Source organism: Eucyclogobius newberryi, unplaced genomic scaffold (assembly GCF_026437365.1).
Source record: "Eucyclogobius newberryi isolate DKJ021-1_F unplaced genomic scaffold, fEucNew1.0.hap1 SCAF_5, whole genome shotgun sequence".
Classification (NCBI taxonomy): Eukaryota; Metazoa; Chordata; class Actinopteri; order Gobiiformes; family Gobiidae; genus Eucyclogobius; species Eucyclogobius newberryi.
Genome location: NW_027316167.1, coordinates 541,944 through 555,552, shown reverse-complemented (window position 1 = coordinate 555,552; position 13,609 = coordinate 541,944). Strand labels below are relative to the sequence as shown.

General features: G+C 67.1%; 1 protein-coding gene across 1 annotated transcript in view; it reads right to left on the bottom strand.

The window, feature by feature from the left end:
• Positions 1 to 293: 293 nt before the first annotated feature.
• tp53bp1 (tumor protein p53 binding protein, 1) overlaps positions 294 to 13,609 on the bottom strand; it is a 65,113-nt gene continuing 51,797 nt past the window's right edge. The window contains exons 29-31 of the mRNA XM_072465595.1: positions 7,061 to 7,257; positions 2,464 to 2,594; positions 294 to 522 (exon numbers count right to left, since the gene is read on the bottom strand). Of these exons, the coding sequence (XP_072321696.1) occupies positions 347 to 522; positions 2,464 to 2,594; positions 7,061 to 7,257 (504 nt within the window). The 3' untranslated portion in view covers positions 294 to 346. The remainder of the gene's footprint in view (positions 523 to 2,463; positions 2,595 to 7,060; positions 7,258 to 13,609) is intronic.

The window sequence follows — 13,609 nt, the reverse complement described above, 5'->3', positions numbered from 1 at the left end:
TTTCCTTCTGCTGATGTCAGACTTTAGAACAAACACTGTTCGTCCTGAACACTCACAATTCTGTCATATGTGTAATTACTGTTGTGATTCATGTGAAATGGTATTTATTTATTTATTTATTTGTCATTGGGAGTTTTTATTTATTTATAGGAGATCTTCTACTGAGAGTGTTTTTCAGACTTCCTATAAGTGATCTGTTCTTTTCTTCTGGATCTTCCTGCGTTGCAACAATGAAATTTCCCCATGTGGGTCAATAAAGGAATATCTTATCTTAAAAAAAAGAAAAGGCAGAGTTTGAGTTTAAAACAGGTTTATTCAAATATTTACAGCCACTTCATGCTCCGGTTTAAGACGATGACGACAAAGACGACGAATCGAGTCCAAACCAAGACCCAGAGAAGTCCAGAGTCTCTCCACAGACCACACAGTCAATGATCCAGTCCACTGAGACCTGAGGCAAGTCCAGACCAGAGACCGGACCAGAGTCCAACACCAACACGTCAGCAGAGTCAGCGTCGAGTTCTGATGAAACAAGAGGAACAGATCCACTTTCATAATATCTTTGAAGAGCATTTTAATAACTTCCTTTGGGTCATTAATCTCACACTTTGTCTTTTTAATTTCCTGTTGCATTTGAGTTCTTTATTTTCAGCATGTTTAGTTTGTTGTAAATCATTTCAGTTTTTCCGCCTTTATTTCTTTTTGGCGACAGCAATAACTCTGCCCCTCAAACCTGCTTTAGCTGCATCCCAGAGAATGGGAGGAGAAACTTCACATTGTCACACGTAAATGTCAGTGCTGTCCCCAGAATTTTCCTCCAAGGACAATTTGATGTACATTCATTATTTCCAAAGGTACAAGCACCATAAACACACTATTACATGAGTCCTCTGGACACTCACACTGACCCTCTGGACTCTCACACTGACCCTCTGGACTCTCACACTGACCCTCTGGACACTCACACTGACCCTCTGGACACTCACACTGACCCTCTGGACACTCACACTGACCCTCTGGACTCTCACACTGACCCTCTGGACTCTCACACTGACCCTCTGGACTCTCACACTGACCCTCTGGACTCTCACACTGACCCTCTGGACACTCACACTGACCCTCTGGACTCTCACACTGACCCTCTGGACACTCACACTGACCCTCTGGACTCTCACACTGACCCTCTGGACACTCACACTGACCCTCTGGACACTCACACTGACCCTCTGGACTCTCACACTGACCCTCTGGACTCTCACACTGACCCTCTGGACACTCACACTGACCCTCTGGACACTCACACTGACCCTCTGGACACTCACACTGACCCTCTGGACACTCACACTGACCCTCTGGACTCACACACTGACCCTCTGGACTCTCACACTGACCCTCTGGACTCTCACACTGACCCTCTGGACACTCACACTGACCCTCTGGACTCTCACACTGACCCTCTGGACTCACACACTGACCCTCTGGACTCTCACACTGACCCTCTGGACACTCACACTGACCCTCTGGACACTCACACTGACCCTCTGGACACTCACACTGACCCTCTGGACTCTCACACTGACCCTCTGGACACTCACACTGACCCTCTGGACACTCACACTGACCCTCTGGACACTCACACTGACCCTCTGGACTCACACACTGACCCTCTGGACTCTCACACTGACCCTCTGGACTCACACACTGACCCTCTGGACTCTCACACTGACCCTCTGGACTCACACACTGACCCTCTGGACACTCACACTGACCCTCTGGACTCACACTGACCCTCTGGACTCACACACTGACCCTCTGGACTCTCACACTGACCCTCTGGACTCACACACTGACCCTCTGGACACTCACACTGACCCTCTGGACTCACACTGACCCTCTGGACTCACACACTGACCCTCTGGACACTCACACTGACCCTCTGGACTCACACTGACCCTCTGGACTCTCACACTGACCCTCTGGACACTCACACTGACCCTCTGGACTCACACACTGACCCTCTGGACTCTCACACTGACCCTCTGGACTCACACACTGACCCTCTGGACACTCACACTGACCCTCTGGACTCACACTGACCCTCTGGACTCTCACACTGACCCTCTGGACACTCACACTGACCCTCTGGACTCACACACTGACCCTCTGGACTCTCACACTGACCCTCTGGACTCTCACACTGACCCTCTGGACTCACACACTGACCCTCTGGACACTCACACTGACCCTCTGGACTCACACTGACCCTCTGGACTCACACACTGACCCTCTGGACACTCACACTGACCCTCTGGACACTCACACTGACCCTCTGGACTCACACTGACCCTCTGGACACTCACACTGACCCTCTGGACTCTCACACTGACCCTCTGGACTCACACACTGACCCTCTGGACACTCACACTGACCCTCTGGACACTCACACTGACCCTCTGGACTCACCGGTCAGGTCATCAGGGGCCTGGGTCAGGGCGGTGCCTCCTCCCAGTTGGACCAGTTGAGACCAGAAGTCGACCTGGTCTTTGAGGAGCAGCAGCACTCGCAGCGACTTGAACGGCGAGCAACGGGAGCGCCTGAAACACACGAGAGTCTGGTGGGAGGGAGGACGCCCGAGAGTCTGGTGGGAGGGAGGGAGGACGCCCGAGAGTGGTGGGAGTACGCCCGAGAGTCTGGAGGGAGGACGCCCGAGAGTCTGGTGGGAGGGAGGACGCCCGAGAGTCTGGTGGGAGGGAGGACGCCCGAGAGTCTGGTGGAAGGGAGGACGCCCGAGAGTCTGGTGGGAGGGAGGACGCCCGAGAGTCTGGTGGGAGGGAGGACGCCCGAGAGTCTGGTGGGAGGGAGGACGCCCGAGAGTCTGGTGGGAGGAGGACGCCCGAGAGTCTGGTGGGAGGACGCCCGAGAGTCTGGTGGAAGGACGCCCGAGAGTCTGGAGGGAGGACGCCCGAGAGTCTGGTGGGAGGGAGGACGCCCGAGAGTCTGGTGGGAGGGAGGACGCCCGAGAGTCTGGTGGGAGGGAGGACGCCCGAGAGTCTGGTGGGAGGGAGGGAGGACGCCCGAGAGTGGTGGGAGTACGCCCGAGAGTCTGGAGGGAGGACGCCCGAGAGTCTGGTGGGAGGACGCCCGAGAGTCTGGTGGGAGGGAGGACGCCCGAGAGTCTGGAGGGAGGACGCCCGAGAGTCTGGTGGGAGGACGCCCGAGAGTCTGGTGGGAGGGAGGACGCCCGAGAGTCTGGTGGGAGGGAGGACGCCCGAGAGTCTGGTGGAAGGGAGGACGCCCGAGAGTCTGGTGGGAGGGAGGACGCCCGAGAGTCTGGTGGGAGGGAGGACGCCCGAGAGTCTGGTGGGAGGGAGGACGCCCGAGAGTCTGGTGGGAGGAGGACGCCCGAGAGTCTGGTGGGAGGACGCCCGAGAGTCTGGTGGAAGGACGCCCGAGAGTCTGGAGGGAGGACGCCCGAGAGTCTGGTGGGAGGGAGGACGCCCGAGAGTCTGGTGGGAGGGAGGACGCCCGAGAGTCTGGTGGGAGGGAGGACGCCAGAGAGTCTGGTGGGAGGGAGGACGCCAGAGAGTCAGGTGGGAGGGAGGACGCCCGAGAGTCTGGTGGGAGGACGCCCGAGAGTCTGGTGGGAGGGAGGACGCCAGAGAGTCAGGTGGGAGGGAGGACGCCCGAGAGTCTGGTGGGAGGACGCCCGAGAGTCTGGTGGGAGGGAGGACGCCAGAGAGTCAGGTGGGAGGGAGGACGCCAGAGAGTCAGGTGGGAGGGAGGACGCCCGAGAGTCTGGTGGGAGGACGCCCGAGAGTCTGGTGGGAGGACGCCCGAGAGTCTGGTGGGAGGGAGGACGCCCGAGAGTCTGGTGGGAGGGAGGACGCCCGAGAGTCTGGTGGGAGGGAGGACGCCAGAGAGTCAGGTGGGAGGGAGGACGCCCGAGAGTCTGGTGGGAGGGAGGGCGCCCGAGAGTCTGGTGGGAGGGAGGACGCCCGAGAGTCTGGTGGGAGGGAGGATGCCCGAGAGTCTGGTGGGAGGGAGGGCGCCCGAGAGTCTGGAGGGAGGGAGGGAGGACGCCCGAGAGTGGTGGGAGGACGCCCGAGAGTCTGGAGGGAGGACGCCCGAGTCTGGTGGGAGGACGCCCGAGAGTCTGGTGGGAGGGAGGACGCCCGAGAGTCTGGTGGGAGGGAGGACGCCCGAGAGTCTGGTGGGAGGGAGGACGCCCGAGAGTCTGGTGGGAGGGAGGACGCCCGAGAGTCTGGTGGGAGGGAGGACGCCAGAGAGTCAGGTGGGAGGGAGGACGCCCGAGAGTCTGGTGGGAGGGAGGACGCCCGAGAGTCTGGTGGGAGGGAGGACGCCCGAGAGTCTGGTGGGAGGGAGGACGCCCGAGAGTCTGGTGGGAGGGAGGGAGGACGCCCGAGAGTGGTGGGAGTACGCCCGAGAGTCTGGAGGGAGGACGCCCGAGAGTCTGGTGGGAGGACGCCCGAGAGTCTGGTGGGAGGGAGGACGCCCGAGAGTCTGGTGGGAGGGAGGACGCCCGAGAGTCTGGTGGAAGGGAGGACGCCCGAGAGTCTGGTGGGAGGGAGGACGCCCGAGAGTCTGGTGGGAGGGAGGACGCCCGAGAGTCTGGTGGGAGGGAGGACGCCCGAGAGTCTGGTGGGAGGGAGGGCGCCCGAGAGTCTGGAGGGAGGGAGGACGCCCGAGAGTCTGGTGGGAGGGAGGACGCCCGAGAGTCTGGTGGGAGGGAGGACGCCCGAGAGTCTGGTGGGAGGGAGGACGCCAGAGAGTCAGGTGGGAGGGAGGACGCCCGAGAGTCTGGTGGGAGGACGCCCGAGAGTCTGGTGGGAGGGAGGACGCCAGAGAGTCAGGTGGGAGGGAGGACGCCCGAGAGTCAGGTGGGAGGGAGGACGCCCGAGAGTCAGGTGGGAGGGAGGACGCCCGAGAGTCTGGTGGGAGGACGCCCGAGAGTCTGGTGGGAGGACGCCCGAGAGTCTGGTGGGAGGGAGGACGCCCGAGAGTCTGGTGGGAGGGAGGACGCCCGAGAGTCTGGTGGGAGGGAGGACGCCAGAGAGTCTGGTGGGAGGGAGGACGCCAGAGAGTCAGGTGGGAGGGAGGACGCCCGAGAGTCTGGTGGGAGGACGCCCGAGAGTCTGGTGGGAGGGAGGACGCCAGAGAGTCAGGTGGGAGGGAGGACGCCCGAGAGTCAGGTGGGAGGGAGGACGCCCGAGAGTCTGGTGGGAGGACGCCCGAGAGTCTGGTGGGAGGGAGGACGCCCGAGAGTCTGGTGGGAGGGAGGACGCCCGAGAGTCTGGTGGGAGGGAGGACGCCCGAGAGTCTGGTGGGAGGGAGGACGCCAGAGAGTCAGGTGGGAGGGAGGACGCCCGAGAGTCTGGTGGGAGGGAGGGCGCCCGAGAGTCTGGTGGGAGGGAGGACGCCCGAGAGTCTGGTGGGAGGGAGGACGCCCGAGAGTCTGGTGGGAGGGAGGGCGCCCGAGAGTCTGGAGGGAGGGAGGGAGGACGCCCGAGAGTGGTGGGAGGACGCCCGAGAGTCTGGAGGGAGGACGCCCGAGTCTGGTGGGAGGACGCCCGAGAGTCTGGTGGGAGGGAGGACGCCCGAGAGTCTGGTGGGAGGGAGGACGCCCGAGAGTCTGGTGGGAGGGAGGACGCCCGAGAGTCTGGTGGGAGGGAGGACGCCAGAGAGTCAGGTGGGAGGGAGGACGCCCGAGAGTCTGGTGGGAGGGAGGGCGCCCGAGAGTCTGGTGGGAGGGAGGACGCCCGAGAGTCTGGTGGGAGGGAGGACGCCCGAGAGTCTGGTGGGAGGGAGGACGCCCGAGAGTCTGGTGGGAGGGAGGGAGGACGCCCGAGAGTCTGGAGGGAGGACGCCCGAGAGTCTGGTGGGAGGACGCCCGAGAGTCTGGTGGGAGGGAGGACGCCCGAGAGTCTGGTGGGAGGGAGGACGCCCGAGAGTCTGGTGGAAGGGAGGACGCCCGAGAGTCTGGTGGGAGGGAGGACGCCCGAGAGTCTGGTGGGAGGGAGGACGCCCGAGAGTCTGGTGGGAGGGAGGACGCCCGAGAGTCTGGTGGGAGGGAGGGCGCCCGAGAGTCTGGAGGGAGGGAGGGAGGACGCCCGAGAGTCTGGAGGGAGGGAGGACGCCCGAGAGTCTGGTGGGAGGGAGGACGCTTGAGAGTCTGGTGGGAGGGAGGACGCCCGAGAGTCTGGTGGGAGGGAGGATGCCCGAGAGTCTGGTGGGAGGGAGGGCGCCCGAGAGTCTGGTGGGAGGGAGGACGCCCGAGAGTCTGGTGGGAGGGAGGACGCCCGAGAGTCTGGTGGGAGGGAGGACGCCCGAGAGTCTGGAGGGAGGGAGGGAGGACGCCCGAGAGTCTGGAGGGAGGGAGGACGCCCGAGAGTCTGGTGGGAGGGAGGACGCTTGAGAGTCTGGTGGGAGGGAGGACGCCCGAGAGTCTGGTGGGAGGGAGGATGCCCGAGAGTCTGGTGGGAGGGAGGGCGCCCGAGAGTCTGGTGGGAGGGAGGACGCCCGAGAGTCTGGTGGGAGGGAGGACGCCCGAGAGTCTGGTGGGAGGGAGGACGCCCGAGAGTCTGGTGGGAGGGCGCCCGAGAGTCTGGTGGGAGGGAGGATGCCCGAGAGTCTGGTGGGAGGGAGGGCGCCCGAGAGTCTGGTGGGAGGGAGGACGCCCGAGAGTCTGGTGGAAGGGAGGACGCCCGAGAGTCTGGTGGGAGGGAGGACGCCCGAGAGTCTGGAGGGAATACTCTCACATTCATGTGCATATCACTGATGTAAATAGTGTTCATTTTACCATTATTATTAGTATTATCTTGTCTTACGCTGTTTTTATTTTATTTTATCTTTGTTTTCCCTCCATTCCTTATTAAGACAATAAGAGTTTGTGTTTCTAAGAGTTTTCTGTCCTTTTCCTCTGAATCTACTTGTTTTGCAACAATGAAATTTCCCCATGTGTGGACAATAAAGGAATATCTTATCTTATAAATATATAATATGGATCCAAAACAAGAGGTGAGTGTTACAGGTGTGCACTGACCACTCCCTGACTCCGCCCTCTGGCCCCGCCCCCGCTGGCAGCAGGTAGTTCCTGTAGTTGAGGAGCTGGTCGTCTCTGCAGCAGTCTCTGACCCACAGATGAGACACACAGGGCACAGCGCTGACCACACACAGCAGGTACGTGCGGTTACAGCAGTGTTGGTCAGCGATGAGGAGAGACTGGTACGCCGCCTCGCACTGGACAGAGGAGAGACGCTGTTGTGACCAACTGATGGTCGTGAGGCGGTTGTGAGGCGGTCGTGAGGGGCGGTTGTGAGGGGCGGTCGTGAGGGAGGCGGTCATGAGGCGGTCGTGAGGGGCGGTTGTGAGGGAGGCGGTCGTGGGGCGGTCGTGAGGGGCGGTCGTGAGGGAGGCGGTCGTGGGGCGGTCGTGAGGGAGGCGGTCGTGGGGCGGTCGTGGGGCAATCGTGGGGCGGTCGTGGGGCGGTCGTGAGGGGCGGTCGTGAGGGGCGGTCGTGAGGGAGGCGGTCGTGAGGGGCGGTCGTGAGGGAGGCGGTCGTGAGGGAGGCGGTCGTGAGGGGCGGTCGTGAGGGGCGGTCGTGAGGGAGGCGGTCGTGAGGGGCGGTCGTGAGGGGCGGTCGTGGGGCGGTCGTGAGGGGCGGTCGTGGGGCGGTCGTGAGGGGCGGTCGTGAGGGAGGCGGTCGTGAGGGACGGTCGTGAGGGGCGGTCGTGAGGGGCGGTCGTGAGGGGCGGTCGTGAGGGGCGGTCGTGAGGGGCGGTCGTGAGGGAGGCGGTCGTGAGGGAGGCGGTCGTGAGGGAGGCGGTCGTGAGGGGCGGTCATGAGGCGGTCGTGAGGGAGGCGGTCGTGAGGGAGGCGGTCGTGGGGCGGTCGTGAGGGGCGGTCGTGAGGGGCGGTCGTGAGGGGCGGTCGTGAGGGGCGGTCGTGGGGCGGTCGTGAGGGGCGGTCGTGAGGGAGGCGGTCGTGAGGGAGGCGGTCATGAGGGGCGGTCGTGAGGGAGGCGGTCGTGAGGGAGGCGGTCGTGAGGGGCGGTCGTGAGGGGCGGTCATGAGGCGGTCGTGAGGGAGGCGGTCGTGGGGCGGTCGTGGGGCGGTCGTGAAGGGCGGTCGTAAGGGGCGGTCGTGGGGCGGTCGTGAGGGGCGGTCGTGAGGGGGCGGTCGTGAGGGGCGGTCGTGAGGGAGGCGGTCGTGAGGGAGGCGGTCGTGATGACCGGTCGTGAGGGCCGGTCATGAGGGGCGGTCGTGAGGGGCGGTCGTGGGGCGGTCGTGAGGGAGGCGGTCGTGGGGCGGTCGTGAGGGGCGGTCGTGAGGGAGGCGGTCGTGAGGGGCGGTCGTGAGGGGCGGTCGTGAGGGGCGGTCGTGGGGCGGTCGTGAGGGGCGGTCGTGAGGGAGGCGGTCGTGAGGGAGGCGGTCGTGAGGGGCGGTCGTGAGGGGCGGTCGTGAGGGGCGGTCGTGAGGGAGGCGGTCGTGAGGGAGGCGGCCATGAGGGTCGGTCGTGAGGCGGTCGTGAGGGGCGGTCGTGAGGGGCAGTCGTGGGGCGGTCGTGAGGGGCAGTAGTGAGGGAGGCGGTCGTGAGGGGCGGTCGTGTGGGGCGGTCGTGAGGGGCGGTCGTGAGGGAGGCGGTTGTGGGGCGGTCGTGAGGGGCGGTCGTGAGGGGCGGTCGTGAGGGGCGGTCGTGAGGGAGGCGGTCGTGAGGGGCGGTCGTGAGGGGCGGTCATGAGGGGCGGTCATGAGGCGGTCGTGAGGGGCGGTCGTGAGGGAGGTGGTCGTGGGGCGGTCGTGAGGGGCAGTCGTGAGGGAGGCGGTCGTGAGGGGCGGTCGTGAGGGGCGGTCGTGAGGGGCGGTCGTGAGGGAGGCGGTCGTGGGGCGGTCGTGAGGGGCGGTCGTGAGGGAGGCGGTCGTGGGGCGGTCGTGAGGGGCGGTCGTGAGGGAGGCGGTCGTGAGGGACGGTCGTGAGGGACGGTCGTGAGGGGCGGTCGTGAGGGAGGCGGTCGTGAGGGAGGCGGTCGTGAGGGTCGGTCGTGAGGCGGTCGTGAGGGGCGGTCGTGAGGGGCGGTCGTCAGGGGCGGTCGTCAGGGGCGGTCGTGAGGGGCGGTCGTGAGGCGGTCGTGAGGGGCGGTCGTGAGGGGCAGTCGTGGGGCGGTCGTGAGGGGCAGTAGTGAGGGAGGCGGTCGTGAGGGGCGGTCGTAAGGGGCGGTCGTGAGGGAGGCGGTCGTGAGGGAGGCGGTCGTGAGGGAGGCGGTCGTGAGGGGCGGTCGTGAGGGGCGGTCGTGAGGGAGGCGGTCGTGAGGGAGGCGGTCGTGAGGGGCGGTCGTGAGGGGCGGTCATGAGGCGGTCGTGAGGGGCGGTCGTGAGGGAGGCGGTCGTGGGGCGGTCGTGAGGGGCGGTCGTGAGGGAGGCGGTCGTGGGGCGGTCGTGAGGGGCGGTCGTGAGGGGCGGTCGTGGGGCGGTCGTGAGGGGCGGTCGTGAGGGAGGCGGTCGTGGGGCGGTCATGAGGGGCGGTCGTGAGGGAGGCGGTCGTGGGGCGGTCGTGAGGGGCCGTCGTGGCCGTCAGTAGTGAGGGAGGCGGTCGTGAGGGGCAGTCGTGAGGGGCGGTCATGAGGCGGTCGTGAGGGGCGGTTGTGAGGGAGGCGGTCGTGGGGCGGTCGTGAGGGGCGGTCGTGAGGGAGGCGGTCGTGAGGGGCGGTCGTGAGGGGCGGTCGTGAGGGGCAGTAGTGAGGGAGGCGGTCGTGAGGGGCAGTCGTAAGGGAGGCGGTCGTGAGGTGAGGGAGGCGGTCGTGGGGCGGTCGTGAGGGGCGGTCGTGAGGGAGGCGGTCGTGGGGCGGTCGTGAGGGGCGGTCGTGAGGCGGTCGTGAGGGGCGGTCGTGAGGGGCGGTCGTGAGGGAGGCGGTCGTGAGGGGCGGTCGTGAGGGAGGCGGTCGTGAGGGAGGCGGTCGTGAGGGGCGGTCGTGAGGGGCAGTTGTGAGGGAGGCGGTCGTGAGGGGCGGTCGTGAGGGGCGGTCGTGAGGGAGGCGGTCGTGGGGCGGTCGTGAGGGGCGGTCGTGGGGCGGTCGTGAGGGGCGGTCGTGGGGCGGTCGTGGGGCGGTCGTGAGGGGCGGTCGTGAGGGGCGGTCGTGAGGGGCGGTCGTGAGGGTGAGGGGCGGTCGTGAGGGGCGGTCGTGAGGGACGGTCGTGAGGGGCGGTCGTGAGGGGCGGTCGTGAGGGGCGGTCGTGAGGGAGGCGGTCGTGAGGGTCGGTCGTGAGGCGGTCGTGAGGGGCGGTCGTGAGGGAGGCGGTCGTGAGGGAGGCGGTCGTGAGGGGCGGTCGTGAGGGGCGGTCGTGAGGGAGGCGGTCGTGAGGGAGGCGGTCGTGAGGGGCGGTCATGAGGCGGTCGTGAGGGAGGCGGTCGTGAGGGGCGGTCATGAGGCGGTCGTGAGGGAGGCGGTCGTGGGGCGGTCGTGAGGGGCAGTAGTGAGGGTCAGTCATGAGGGGCGGTCGTGAGGGGCGGTTGTGAGGGAGGCGGTCGTGGGGCGGTCGTGAGGGGCGGTCGTGAGGGGCAGTAGTGAGGGAGGCGGTCGTGAGGGGCAGTCGTGGGGCGGTCGTGAGGGGCAGTCGTGAGGGAGGCGGTCGTGAGGGGCGGTCGTGAGGGGCGGTCGTGAGGGGCGGTCGTGAGGGAGGCGGTCGTGGGGCGGTCGTGAGGGGCGGTCGTGAGGGAGGCGGTCGTGGGGCGGTCGTGAGGGGCGGTCGTGAGGGAGGCGGTCGTGAGGGACGGTCGTGAGGGACGGTCGTGAGGGGCGGTCGTGAGGGAGGCGGTCGTGGGGCGGTCGTGATGACCGGTCGTGAGGGCCGGTCATGAGGGGCGGTCGTGAGGGGCGGTCGTGAGGGCCGGTCATGAGGGGCGGTCGTGAGGGGCGGTCGTGGGGCGGTCGTGAGGGAGGCGGTTGTGGGGCGGTCGTGAGGGGCGGTCGTGAGGGAGGCGGTCGTGGGGCGGTCGTGAGGGGCGGTCGTGAGGGGCGGTCGTGAGGGGCGGTCGTGAGGGGCGGTCGTGGGGCGGTCGTGAGGGGCGGTCGTGAGGGACGGTCGTGAGGGGCGGTCGTGAGGGGCGGTCGTGAGGGGCGGTCGTGAGGGAGGCGGTCGTGAGGGTCGGTCGTGAGGCGGTCGTGAGGGGCGGTCGTGAGGGAGGCGGTCGTGAGGGAGGCGGTCGTGAGGGGCGGTCGTGAGGGGCGGTCGTGAGGGAGGCGGTCGTGAGGGAGGCGGTCGTGAGGGGCGGTCATGAGGCGGTCGTGAGGGAGGCGGTCGTGAGGGGCGGTCATGAGGCGGTCGTGAGGGAGGCGGTCGTGGGGCGGTCGTGAGGGGCAGTAGTGAGGGTCAGTCATGAGGGGCGGTCGTGAGGGGCGGTTGTGAGGGAGGCGGTCGTGGGGCGGTCGTGAGGGGCGGTCGTGAGGGGCAGTAGTGAGGGAGGCGGTCGTGAGGGGCAGTCGTGGGGCGGTCGTGAGGGGCAGTCGTGAGGGAGGCGGTCGTGAGGGGCGGTCGTGAGGGGCGGTCGTGAGGGGCGGTCGTGAGGGAGGCGGTCGTGGGGCGGTCGTGAGGGGCGGTCGTGAGGGAGGCGGTCGTGGGGCGGTCGTGAGGGGCGGTCGTGAGGGAGGCGGTCGTGAGGGACGGTCGTGAGGGACGGTCGTGAGGGGCGGTCGTGAGGGAGGCGGTCGTGGGGCGGTCGTGATGACCGGTCGTGAGGGCCGGTCATGAGGGGCGGTCGTGAGGGGCGGTCGTGAGGGCCGGTCATGAGGGGCGGTCGTGAGGGGCGGTCGTGGGGCGGTCGTGAGGGAGGCGGTTGTGGGGCGGTCGTGAGGGGCGGTCGTGAGGGAGGCGGTCGTGGGGCGGTCGTGAGGGGCGGTCGTGAGGGGCGGTCGTGAGGGGCGGTCGTGAGGGAGGCGGTCGTGAGGGGCGGTCGTGAGGGGCGGTCGTGAGGGGCGGACGTGAGGGAGGCGGTCGTGAGGGGCGGTCATGAGGCGGTCGTGAGGGAGGCGGTCGTGGGGCGGTCGTGAGGGGCAGTAGTGAGGGTCAGTCATGAGGGGCGGTCGTGAGGGGCGGTTGTGAGGGAGGCGGTCGTGGGGCGGTCGTGAGGGGCGGTCGTGAGGGGCAGTAGTGAGGGGCAGTAGTGAGGGAGGCGGTCGTGAGGGGCAGTCGTGAGGGGCGGTCGTGAGGGAGGCGGTCATGAGGGAGGCGGTCATGAGGGGCGGTCATGAGGGGCGGTCGTGAGAGGCGGTCGTGAGAGGCGGTCGTGAGGGAGGCGGTCGTGAGGGGCGGTCGTGAGGGGCGGTCATGAGGCGGTTGTGAGGGAGGTGGTCGTGGGGCGGTCGTGAGGGGCGGTCGTGAGGGGCGGTCGTGAGGGAGGCGGTCATGAGGGAGGCGGTCATGAGGGGCGGTCGTGAGAGGCGGTCGTGAGAGGCGGTCGTGAGGGGCGGTCGTGAGGGAGGCGGTCGTGGGGCGGTCGTGAGGGGCGGTCGTGAGGGGCGGTCGTGAGGGGCGGTCGTGAGGGAGGCGGTCGTGAGGGGCGGTCGTGAGGGGCGGTCGTGAGGGGCGGACGTGAGGGAGGCGGTCGTGAGGGGCGGTCATGAGGCGGTCGTGAGGGAGGCGGTCGTGGGGCGGTCGTGAGGGGCAGTAGTGAGGGTCAGTCATGAGGGGCGGTCGTGAGGGGCGGTTGTGAGGGAGGCGGTCGTGGGGCGGTCGTGAGGGGCGGTCGTGAGGGGCAGTAGTGAGGGGCAGTAGTGAGGGAGGCGGTCGTGAGGGGCAGTCGTGAGGGGCGGTCGTGAGGGAGGCGGTCATGAGTGAGGCGGTCATGAGGGGCGGTCATGAGGGGCGGTCGTGAGAGGCGGTCGTGAGAGGCGGTCGTGAGGGAGGCGGTCGTGAGGGGCGGTCGTGAGGGGCGGTCATGAGGCGGTTGTGAGGGAGGTGGTCGTGGGGCGGTCGTGAGGGGCGGTCGTGAGGGGCGGTCGTGAGGGAGGCGGTCATGAGGGAGGCGGTCATGAGGGGCGGTCGTGAGAGGCGGTCGTGAGAGGCGGTCGTGAGGGAGGCGGTCGTGAGGGGCGGTCGTGAGGGGCGGTCGTGAGGGGCGGTCATGAGGCGGTCGTGAGGGGCGGTCGTGAGGGAGGCGGTCATGAGGGAGGCGGTCATGAGGGGCGGTCGTGAGAGGCGGTCGTGAGAGGCGGTCGTGAGGGGCGGTCGTGAGGGGCGGTCATGAGACGGTCGTGAGGGGCGATTGTGAGGGAGGCGGTCGTGGGGCGGTCGTGAGGGGCGGTCGTGAGGGAGGCGGTCGTGGGGCGGTCATGAGGGGCGGTCGTGAGGGAGGCGGTCGTGGGGCGGTCGTGAGGGGCCGTCGTGACCGGCAGTCGTAAGGGAGGCGGTCGTGAGGGAGGCGGTCGTGAGGGAGGCGGTCGTGGGGCGGTCGTGAGGGGCGGTCGTGAGGGAGGCGGTCGTGGGGCGGTCGTGAGGGGCGGTCGTGAGGCGGTCGTGAGGGGCGGTCGTGAGGGAGGCGGTCATGAGGGAGGCGGTCATGAGGGGCGGTCGTGAGAGGCGGTCGTGAGAGGCGGTCG